Source organism: Gymnoscopelus microlampas (assembly GCF_963454915.1).
Source record: "Gymnoscopelus microlampas genome assembly, chromosome: 20".
Lineage (NCBI taxonomy): Eukaryota > Metazoa > Chordata > Actinopteri > Myctophiformes > Myctophidae > Gymnoscopelus > Gymnoscopelus microlampas.
The window spans coordinates 14,233,110-14,245,217 of record NC_139957.1 but is presented as its reverse complement, the minus strand read 5'-3'; the positions used below and the strand labels follow the sequence as shown (position 1 = coordinate 14,245,217).

At 39.9% G+C, this 12,108-nt stretch overlaps 1 protein-coding gene across 1 annotated transcript in view; it reads left to right on the top strand.

Annotated features, from left to right (window-relative positions):
• The window catches only part of syne2b (spectrin repeat containing, nuclear envelope 2b), a 172,844-nt gene that overhangs the window by 7,326 nt on the left and 153,410 nt on the right, over positions 1-12,108 (top strand). Inside the window, exons 2-9 of the mRNA XM_084045516.1 lie at positions 3,370-3,431; positions 6,862-6,957; positions 7,749-7,826; positions 8,069-8,161; positions 8,551-8,759; positions 9,397-9,596; positions 10,398-10,498; positions 10,753-10,842. Of these exons, the coding sequence (XP_083901642.1) occupies positions 3,370-3,431; positions 6,862-6,957; positions 7,749-7,826; positions 8,069-8,161; positions 8,551-8,759; positions 9,397-9,596; positions 10,398-10,498; positions 10,753-10,842 (929 nt within the window). The remainder of the gene's footprint in view (positions 1-3,369; positions 3,432-6,861; positions 6,958-7,748; positions 7,827-8,068; positions 8,162-8,550; positions 8,760-9,396; positions 9,597-10,397; positions 10,499-10,752; positions 10,843-12,108) is intronic.

The following is a 12,108-nucleotide window of genomic DNA, read 5'->3' as shown; positions in this document are numbered from 1 at the left end:
ATATTAATGGCAAGGGAAACTGCAGTTGAGTTGTAACATGGAAGAGAGAGTGGAAATGCATGCTACTGTCTGGTAAAAGAGCTTGTTAACTGCAATTAGTGGATGTATTTCTTGTTTTGATTGTTTTACATGTTTTTTTTATGCGTTGAGTGGTTTTCATGACCCTTTGAATTGTGATGTTAAAGAGAAGATAATGATGCTGTGATGTTGTCTTACCACAGACTTTTAAAAGGCAGCCTTTGTTTTAATAGAGGAGACGATCGATAGTTTTAATGTTTCACCTTTGGCATCTGGGTAAAACCATAATATTGCCAAATACAAGAGGTTATGTTTTATTTTGACAGAAATGGACACTATGTCCATGCTGGCATTGATTTAATTGTTATTAAGACATTGTTATTAAATCGATCAGTTTAATGTTTCACCTTTGGCATCTGGGTAAAACCCATAATATTCCCAAATACAAGATGTGCTTTTCATTGACACTAAAGCCAGTCGTCCTCGACTCTTCCATGCTGTCATCGATTTCACTGAGTTCCATGCTGTGAAGTGTGACGTAACTTCCTCTGTAAAACACCTATTTACAATAAGTTCAACAGGTCAACTCCTCTGAAATAAATCTCTCCGTTTCTGCAAACCGCAGGGTCCAATTCTCCATCTCAAATCCAAAACATGCAATGGCTTCCAATTACTGTATTTCAGTAATGTTGTGCGTTGAGAGCTTGTAGATCTGCTTTTTTTGCTATTTTTGAAAAAGTGTGAAAATTTTAGATTTTCATCTATAATGACAAAATGGGGACGACAGATTGAAAATGGATAAACATATATTTTTGGCGTATAAAATGGATAAACATATCTTTTTGGGGGTCTAAACTGTTCCTCTGTATTGTGACATGACTGTGCACAAAGTACTGATGTAGTTAAAACATAATTTATACCTTTTTGTAAAGTTATATAGATTGCAATCATAATGTAAGTCACACCTTCACTTGTCTTGCGGCACGCCTCGAGTCGGCACATCATTTGGGAAAAACTGGTTTAAAGTAATCTCTAGGCTCAGCAACAGGTTTGTGTTGAAGTGTAGATCAACAAATAATAAATAAAATCTGACAACCACTAAGCCTCTTTTCATCCTGGTATCTCAGTATCCACATAATGAGACATCTAATCTATTAAATAAACTGTATTTGACCTGTAACAATGATGAGAGAGTGGAAATACATGATTGCTACTCTCTGGTAAAATAATTCCACAACTGTAATTAGTGGATATTTTGCTTGTTTTGATCGTTTTTATGGTCTTTTGCGTTGAGTGGTTTTCATGACCCTTGGTTTAATGCTTGCGTTCCATAGAGTTGTTAACCTTGTGGATTTGATTTGGATTGTGGAGATGATAAATTAATAATGGAACATAATGCTGTGATATTGTCGCACCAAACACAGACACAGACTTTTAAAAGGGAGCTTTTGTTTGAACAGACGAGACATTTATGTTAAAGCGATTGATATTTGACCTTTGGCATCTGGGTACACTGATATTAAATCGATCGTCTTAAATGTTTCACCTTTGGCATCTGTGTAAAACCTATAATATTCCTAAATACAAAAGGTTGTTTTTTCTGTGACACTGAGTCCATGCTGGCATTGATTTCACTTTGTTCTGTGCTGTGACGTAACTCCCCTTGTAAAAGACGATGGACAGAGGCTTATTTACTCCAATAATGGTCTTTTATTAAACTCTGTAAGCTTCAGGATCCAACTCTTCATCTCAAAAATATATATATATATTTTTTGGGATGGTTTACATTCACTTTTGGGCAGTGGTGGAACTGCGGTTATTTTCAAATGGCCAAAATGTATATAGGGCTGAAGTGGTTAACTCATGTTTTGTAATAATAATCTAAATATACAAAGTAACTAGTAACTAATGTTTGCAAATAATTGTAGCGGTGTAAAGGTACAATATTTGCCTCTGAGATGTAGTGGAGTAGAAGTAAAAGTACTGAAAATTGGAATCACTCTAGTAAAGTAAAAAATACCTTAAAATTGTACTTAAGTACAGTCCTTGAGTACATGTACTTAGTTACTTTACACCACTGCTTTTGGGAGAGTTCAAATTCTATTCTGGGATGTTTCTGGGTTGGTGGTGAAAAACGTTAGTTTAAGCCCTGCTACTGGGATTCAACCCTAGGCATCCTGCGTGGGAGGCAACATTTCTACTGCTCTTCCCAGAGGAAATCCCTGCTTGACAAGGGAAGATATTGCGCTTATGAGCTTGAAGCAGTACTACTTATCAACCAGTAGGTGTCCTACCCTACACTAGGTCTAAATGTCTCAATGGAAGAGTTGTGAGACCACCTCCAACCACTGCAGATGTGCTAGTTATATTGTATTACCAAACTCTACTATACAGATTGGTTAAAATATTCATTATAATAAGCTATGCGTTCAAGCTTTAAAAGAGTCTTTTTAGTGACATGAGTGAAGTCATGGTTTGGGTCTAATAAGGACAATGGAGATGGACTGGATTCTGTGTGAGACTAAATGATTGTAGAGCTTTAAAGGCCTATGCATTCTAGACTTTTAGTGTTGAAATTAAATCGGTTCGGGATGGGTCCCCGACCCAATTTTATTTCGGCACTAAAAGTGTAGTATGCATTGGCCTTAAGCCTGACTTATAATTAGTTGCCGGTGTAACGCACTGAAAATTGTAGATCAACAAGAACATAATGTTGCGACGTGTTGTGAGCTCATATATTTGCTATTTTCTCTGCGCGACACATGGCGAACAACCAAATATAAATCAGGCATAACAATGGTGAGTGGGGGCTTGGCTAATGATATAAAAGTGAAGATGTTTGCAAGTTGCCTGATAAATGCATGAATTATTTTTTATAAGCTTTATTTTCAGTGTACATGGTTTTTGTTTTACGTCCAGTGCTGTTGTTGTGCATGGTTCATTGCTGTTTTTTACTTTTGGTTTTACTTGTTCAGACAACAAAAGTGGTTGTCAACCTTGAGGGGATTTTGATTTCCATCCGTGGGTGAAAAGTTGGAAACTATAGTAAATAAAGCTTCAAAGATGAGTTTGTGAATGTTTAGCAGCTCACACTGTGGCTGTGGGTGTTCAAAGCATTAGGGTCACTTGGTATTTCCATGAAACTGAAGAGTGAATTCAGGGGAAAGCTCCAGTATTTCACTTCTTAAACCCACTTCAGTCAGTACTTCAACTGGATAAGTAGATAAACAGGAAGAGACAAGTAAAAGAATGATTACTCCGTCACCTCCTCATGAGTTCGATTTTTGTTTTGCATGTCTACAAATATGATTATAAAATCAATACCTGATTCGTTTTCTCTTCTTTCGACAGTGGAACAGGAGCAGATTCAGAAGAGAACCTTCACTAACTGGGTGAACGCTCAGCTGTCCAAGGTGAGCCCATCATCAGTACAGGGTGACACAGTTTACAATGTAGACATTCATTGCTCTTTATGTAGAGCAGGGATTCCCAAACTGTGGTGCGTGCACCCCCTGGGCTGCACAAGCTGCTTTTAGGAGGTGCGTGACATTAATAGTGTAATGGTGGTGCTGGTGTTATAATTAAAAATATTATCATCACATATACATTTCTCTGAACTTTGACCTTTCACTAAAGAACCTCAGTAGGTCACTTCACCTTTTCTTTACAAACCATGTGAGAAGGTCATATTCTATCACTTCTAAACATATGGTAACATTTTACTGCACCAAATTGGAGAAATCTCACTTCATAATCACCTATTCTAGAGCGACTTAAAAAGTGCAAGGTCAGAGGAAGTGCCATGAACACTTGGTAAGAGGTTGAGGCATTAGAATGCTAAGATAACAAGGACATGCTACAAAGTGGGGTTTTAGACATAAGGTTGAGCACATGGTTGTTGTTTCAAGGTTAATAACACAGAGTTAAATTAAGCCTCAACATTTTGGGGGTATTAATCACACACTCAGGCCCAAAAATTCTATGCAATGAAATATCTTTAATTCCAGCTGGCATGAGTGATGTGTTTTGCACTTTCACTCAAGCTGAGTGTTTCTTTTGCGGCACAGCCTGAGCAAAACACATTGCTCATGCCCAGTGGTGGAAAAAGTACTCAAATGTTTTACTTAAGTAAAAGTATCAATACTGCAATGTAGAAGTACTCTGTTACAAGTAAAAGTCAGGAATTCAAAATTGACTTGAGTAAAAGTTCAAAAGTATTGGTATCAAAATGTACTTAAAGTAACAAAAGTAAAAGTACAAAATGTTTGAAAATCGCAGATCTACAAGCTCACAACGCGTCGTAATGTGACACGTTGAGCTTGTAGATCGTCTATTTTCAAATAGCCAAGGTATAAAATAGGGCTTAAGTGGTTAATGTATGTTTTATAATGTAATCATTTATACCTGCAAAGTAACTAGTAACTAAAGTTTTCAAATAATTGTAGTGGAGTAAAAGTACAATATTTGCCTCTGAGATGTAGTTGAGTAGAAGTAAAAGTATAGACAATTGGAAATACTCCAGTAAAGTAAAAGTACCTAAAACATTTACCTAAGTGCAGTGCTTGAGTAGATGTGTAGATGTTACTTTACACCACTGCTCATGCCATCTTGAATGAAAAATCCTTGTAAAGTTTTTGGGACAGAGTGTTGAGTTTGTCCACAATTCTTTCACATATTTTAATTGCAAGATTACTTTCTTGCAGTTCTCAATACCTCTTGTACCACTATGCTGTGCACTATGCTGTGCGTTTAGCTGTTTTAATTTGACTTCTATCTAAGTCTGCACAGCTTTGGTGTTATTTTTGGTTTGCTTACTTTCACATGTATATATGTTGCCATTTATTTTTTCTGTTATATTTATTTATACTAAGCCACAAACCATTTCTCCACTTTTCTGTACTCATTCTTGTACCGGATAACTGATACATGAGCACTGTGCAGTTTTCCATGGGTCATGTTTCACAGGCATGGACATTGTTGTGATTGTGATGCCATGTCCTTCATACAGTCACCATGTGCAGTAGTGGACACTGCTTGGCAGTGAGTCTCTCTGTTGCTCATTCCAGAGGTCAGCTGTACATGTGACGGGGTGTGTGGCAGGGGTGGGTGGGATCACTGGGGGGAGGTGCAGTGTTGTGTAAATATAGTCTGGAGGAGCAAGGTTCACAGCAAGCAGACAGACAGCGACAGACGGCCAACCCCCGCCCCCTACACTACACCAGTGGTTCTCAACTTTTCTTAATGTCAAGGACCCCCAGTTTAATATGCATTAGGCCATGGCATGGACCCCCAGTTTTTTAAAGTTATGTTTTCAGGACATTTTTTTAAGATTTTAATTGACAGTGACAGTGGAGAGAGAGACAGGAAATATGGAATGAGAGGGGGAATGATATTCAGCAAATGGTCCGGCCGACAGGGAATCGCACCAGGGACTGGCTGATCAGGGCATTGGAAGGGTCCTTTTGGTTCCATTTGTGCACTCTTGGAGTGACAGAGTCATGAGGGCCCATTTGGTTCTTATCAATCATGATTTAGCTTGGGACTCCCTGAAACCCCCTCAGGGGCCCTATGGGGGTCCTCGGACCCCACTTTTAGAACCAGTGTCCTGCACCACTATCACTACCGCACCCACATCACAACTACGGATGCTGTGAGGGCTGCACAATTATGGTTCATCATGCTTAGTCTGGTTGTTTTGCGCGTGCTTTTAGCATGATTAGTAGTCCTGATCTTTCTTTTTCTATCAGTTTTTCGCTTTTTCATCACTTTCAGTCACTTTCTCCTCATTGGCTGGCCTATTATGAGGGCTCGCCGATGGCTTCCCATGTCTTCTCAGAATATGGCATCTAAACAACTACGCAGCATATGGGATCTATCTACGGATGCGATACTGTGTTCGGCCACTGTATATATATATCTCTATGGTGAATATGTGGTGCTGTTCCTCACTCGGCCAGCCAATCAAAGGGCTAGCTCAGTTTAGCAGAAGCAGCCATCTTGTTTAGTGTTTACATTACTAAACACATGTATGACATAGTGTGTTTAGTCAGAATGCTATACTGGCCATGTCCGATAAAGAAAATGTTTATGGGACGACACCCCCATCTGACGAAGTTGTCAGCGCTGTCTGATACAAAAGCCTAGTTAAATGATTAGATAATTAGAAAGTCATTAGAAAGGATTTGATTATGTTATTTAAAACTGCAGTTTTTTTGTATTACAAACCTACAGCCACCTTAATTGAACTCTTGAGTTTAATATATATATTTTGGTAATGTAGTAAGAGTCATGAGTTGACAGTACTAAAGGGATTTAGTTTGCTGCAAGCTGATATTTTTTTTACCTCAATGTACAATGTACTTCCTCAAGAGAGATGTGGACAAGAAAGCACACAAAAAACCTGCAAAACACTTAAACATAAAAACTAACAAGCAACAGTGATCCTAGTCATCTGGTTACAGGCTTATTAGGCTACTTAACTATGACTCAAAGCATTTACATGTTTCAGCTTCTTCCATAACCTTTCTGCCATGAGAATAGGATTAGGCGCACCAAGGGCCCACGTTTCAGATGGCCATAACTCTGTGACCATTGCTCTGATCAGCGCAAAATAGGGCTAATCTAGTACATAATAAAGCCAGTGGAAACCTTTCACGTACCTGCAAATATTACACAGTAGGGGTTGTTGTACTTATTTTTGTATGTTTTACCCATTCAGTTTTTGATCACCTATCAATATGTAAACATTTGAACTTCACTGTACTTATGTTGGAGAAACTAGTCCCTTTGCGAGTTACAGTGTCATTTATACTACTGTGTGTGTGTGTGTGTCTATTGTGACAGAGGAAGCCATCATGCATGGTGCGGGACCTGTTCAATGACTTTCGTGACGGCTCTAGGCTGCTGGATCTGCTGGAGGTGATGAGTGGGCAGCGAATGGTAAGTCTGTCCGTCTTGTCCATCTTTCTCAGCCCAGTCCTTCTCAGCTCAGCTCAGCCCGGCACTAAACATACACACTAAACACATCTGTTCTTTCATCCGATTGATTCCACTGGCCCCGTGCGTTACTGAAACCTTAACCAGACACGTACTGTAGAGAGGGGATGGAGCTCAATGATTCACCTGAAGCTGCAGCTGAAGGGCTGAAAGGGATGACACTTTTATCTCTTCAAATATTTAACCCATTCAATCCAGGAACGCATCTGTGTCATTTTTTGATTTCTTTGGCATTCAAAAATAGCAGATATAGAAGCTCATAGCTCGGCACCGAGTGCCGCGCTACAAGCTTGTAGATCTGCTATTTTTGAAAAATCTTGAAAATGTGTGCAAATCTTTGAATATATATATATTTTGTAAAATATTTAGGTCCGGGGACCCCCTTAGAAGCAAAGATTTGAGTTACAAATATTACAAAAATATATTTCAAAGATTTGCACAAATTTTCCCGATCTTTAAAACATCTACAAGCTCGTATGAGCTTGTATATCTGCTATTTTTGAATAGCCAAAGTATAAAATAAGTATTGTTTGCAAGCGGCATTAATATTTGTTGCAGATGAATTAATAGTGTAAGAGTGTAAAACCTACACTAGCTATGTGTGTAATCGTTAATAGTTGACCCATGTTGGAGTACTGCACTTCTGTTCCCAAGGGGAACGGCTTGAATGATCTGTTGAGTCATAAATAAGGACGGATACAGACTAGTATGTATCATATTTATGTTTCTTCCAGGGTCGTGAGAGAGGCAGAGGTATGTTTCAACATAGGAGCAACATTGAGACAGCTCTGTCCTTCTTAAAGAAGAAATCGGTAAGGGACAATTGGTGTGTGTGTGTGTGTGTGTGTGTGTGTGTGTGTGTGTGTGTGTGTGTGTGTGTGTGTGTGTGTGTGTGTGTGTGTGTGTGTGTGTGTGTGTGTGTGTGTGTGTGTGTGTGTGTGTGTGTGTGTGTGTGTGTGTGTGTGTGTGTGCATGCGTGTGCATTCAGTCCATGTGCAATCCTTTCCTATTCATTTTAGTCTTCCTGGTAAGAAAACATTTTTCCTCTTCCCAGATTAAGCTAGTCAACATTAACATTCCCGACATCATCGATGGTAAGCCCTCCATCATCCTGGGACTCATATGGACCATCATTCTACAATATCATGTAAGATTCAAAGAACACAAGAGAGACTTTGCTGTGTTTGTTCGGTGTTTCTCAGGTAGCCTATTAAACATTATTCGGTTATGAAAGCATTTCATACAACCTTAAAGTCACACACAAAATGTTCCAGAGAATGCAAAAAACAAATGTTTATTAAAAGGGTTTTCACGCTGTAGTGTCTGTGTATTAAACATCCGCTAAATGCCTAAAACTCAAATCCTAACATTAATTCCATGAAATGGAAATGGTACTTAGTAAAATCCTGTGTAAATGTATCCTTTTCTAACTCAGAAAGGGTACAAATGTAATGAAATTGACATTTGAGTTTGTTTACTCTCAGAGTTAAATGAACACAGAGGATTTGACTGTGTACCCTTGCGTTGTTTTTGCAGATTGAGGAGCTGGCCAGCTGTCTGTCGTTCAGCTCCCGTCAATCGTCCATGGAGTCCCTGGCCAGTCTGGACAGTCGCTCCACCTCCACGTTGTCCAGCCACTCAGCCAGCAGTAGCTCCCTCCCTCCGCGGAGCTCCCCACTACACAGCCGCTTCAAGATCTCCGCCAAGAAAGCCCTGCTTCTCTGGGTCAGAGAACAGTGTCATAAGTACGTACCCCCTGGCTGAGTATCCTTCAGTTTACAGATAGATCTATAACAGTGCTTTAACCCATTTAGACCGGGAAGGCATCTTACTGTGTCATTTTTAGATTTTTTGGGATATAAAAAAATAGTGCAGCACCGACCGAGTGCCGCTCTATGAACTTGTAGATCTGCTATTTTGTTTTGAATCGTAAATGTTTTTGCAAATATTTGAATATATATATTTTCAAGCGAACATTTGTAACTCAAATCTTTGCTTCTGGGGGTCCCTGGAACAAAATATTTTACAAATGTTAAAAAAATATATATTCAAAGATTTGCACACATTTTCACAATGTTTTTCAAAAATAGCAGATCTACAAGCTCATAGCACGGTACTCGGTGCTGCGCTATGAGCTTCTATATCTGCTATTCTTGAATAGCCAAATACATTTTTAAGTGACAGAGATGCGTTCCTGGATTGAATGGGTTAAATATACAGTACAAGTGTACTTGAGATCAGAGCTCCACTCATAGGGTATTGTTAGAACTGATGAGGTTTCCAGGTATTAGATCTAACATTAGAGCATTATGGCATTATGCAACTACCACCAGTAGTACTAATACATCAGTGAAATTCTCTGACCTGTCTCTCCATCTTCAGGGCTGGCTGTACTCTGAATGTGAAGGACTTTAAGGCCAGTTGGAGGAGCGGGGTAGTGTTCCTGGCCATCCTCTATGCCCTACGGCCAGACCTGGTGGACCTCTCCAAGGCCAGGACCAGATCCAACAAGCAGAACCTGGAGGAGGCCTTTCGCACTGCCGAGAGAGAGCTACGGATCCCCAGACTGCTGGAACCCGACGGTACTCCACTTTGTTCACATTCTGACACCGTAGCATGTAAATAACATGTAGAGTAAATTCTTATTTCTAATGTAATGTACCAAGGTCCTTCAAGGCCTTGGTATTCTAGCTCAGTGGTTCTCAACCAGTGGACCTTGATATGAAAAGGTCTGAAAACCACTGTTCTAACCCTATAATCAGGAAGTAGTTAGGCCTGATCTGGTCATTCACCTGGTGTTTTTGTAGTTCTAGCTGTCTTATCGGGTTCTAGTTAGGCCCGGTAGGATGGAAAACCAGCAGTACCTAGGGTTCCTGAAGACTGGATTTGAGAACCATTAATTATCTGTGTGTACCATGTAGACACAGACCTAGTTCTTGTGTCATAGGTTAGAATCTAGCTCAATATGTCATCCCTGGTCATCCCTGTATCTTTTGTATGTGATCTTCTGCCTTAGCAGTGATATGTCATGTTCACAGTTTAGCAGACTGTTGTGACTGTGTTCTACGCAGCATGCCCCAGGGTGAGAGGAGATAATGCTCTGACAGTCTGCTGACTCGCTTAGCTGTTGCTGTGATTTCATATGAAACACTTGCTTGTTTGTCTCAGTTATTCCTGTTAGACACTTTATTTCCTCACATGATCAACTGTACTTGTTTAATGGTCCTGGGAAGGTTTGGTGAAACTCTCACCAGGTACCAAAAATGATTAGCCTAATCTGTTATAGCACTGGCTTGAAGCAGGAAATGTCCTAGCCTATTGCAGTGGGCGATTTAGTGTCTATGGTGTGAGGTGGATTATGGAGGCTTGTGATTTGGATGCAGATGTGGATGTTCGCGACCCGGATGAGAAGTCCATCATGACATACGTGGCCCAGTTCCTGCAGTATTCCAGAGACCTGCCTGTACCAGAGGAGGACATGCAGGTCTGTGTACCAGTCTCTTTGCTTTCAGCCACTCCTGCTTCCGCTTTATCTACTGTTGTCTCCTTAATATTTTAAAAATAATCTTCTCTTCTCTTCTCTTCTCTTCTCTTCTCTTCTCTTCTCTTCTCTTCTCTTCTCTTCTCTTCTCTTCTCTTCTCTTCTCTTCTCTTCTCTTCTCTTCTCTTCTCTTCTCTTCTCTTCTCTTCTCTTCTCTTCTCTTCTCTTCTCTTCTCTTCTCTTCTCTTCCAACACAGTTCCTGAGTCCCACTCCTTCTAAAAGTTCCTCTCCCATCAACCTGCCTATTCACTACACTCCTGCAATCTCTGCCTCTCCTCTGCGTCAGGTAGACCTGTTGACTCTCTGTCCACCTCTCTCTTGTTCACTTCTCATTCCTAATTTACCCTGCACCTAAATTATTTGTATTAGTGCAGAAGAGTCTCTTTTGACATTATTGATCTGTCTGTGTATCTACAATATGTGGTGGTGTCTGTCCATCCATCTTTTTGTCCAAGTTTCTTTCTTTCTTGTCTGATAAAATGAAAAAATATCTAAATATTGAATCAAGCAACTGTGGTGTCTGGGGTGCACACAGAAGCTCAAGTAGATGTTAAATGACCCCAGAAGTGTTTTAACGTGAAATACCCCTTCAATTTCTTTGTTTGTTTCTTTATTTTTTCACTTCACTCTCCTTCCTTCACATTTTGAGAAACATGCATAACATCACAAGACCCGATCAGATCTGTCATTAACATTAACACCTGACTCCTGATTCTCACCACAATCACAGCAACACCTCCGCTTCCACTAGCTAGCCATGGAACTACTCCTACCTGCCATTGGCCCGCTGTGGTTTGAACAATACCAGGGTGTTCTTGTCTTGTAAGACAATAGCATTGATGACTCACAAAGCATTATCACCGTTTAGACACACCATCATTTAAACTCATTGAAATGCCACACCTCCCTCAAACTGATGTTTGATTTACTTTTTCTCATTGAAGAGTCATATTAGCACAGCCAGGTCTCTGTTTAAGTAAACCATTCAGGTCTTCAGAGCCAAATGTACTTGGGGAATTAATAGGTTGATTACTGGACAGGGCAGATCACGCAGTGCAGGACAAGTTGGTCCTGTTCTCCAAATTCACGAATGACAGGGTGTGACTTCTTCTATCTTTCAAAATGATGAATGGCAACCAGGAGAGGCCTCATGGCAGTCATTTCTGTCAACAGTCTTCCAGCTTGCAAACTCACGCCACATCACTCATACCAAATGATCCCAGGCCAGTCATCTCAAGTGTCCGTTTGAGTTTCCACCCTTACAGATAATAATATTGGGGGGGGGTTAAAGAAATTAAGAGATTTGGTTCACAATACATACCCAGCATGTGCATACCCTTAGCTAGCAAAGTTACAGATTCAATGAATTTACAGATTCAATATGACAATGTAGCCACTAGCCATATTGTAGACATTTTGAATGATGAACAATAAATACACAATAGACAATAGGCCGAGCATTTTACAACCATGTGAAATGAACTCTTAAAATACAGTAGTTACCAAGATAACCACAGTTCCCCTATGTTCAGATGTACAGAATAGTTTAGGA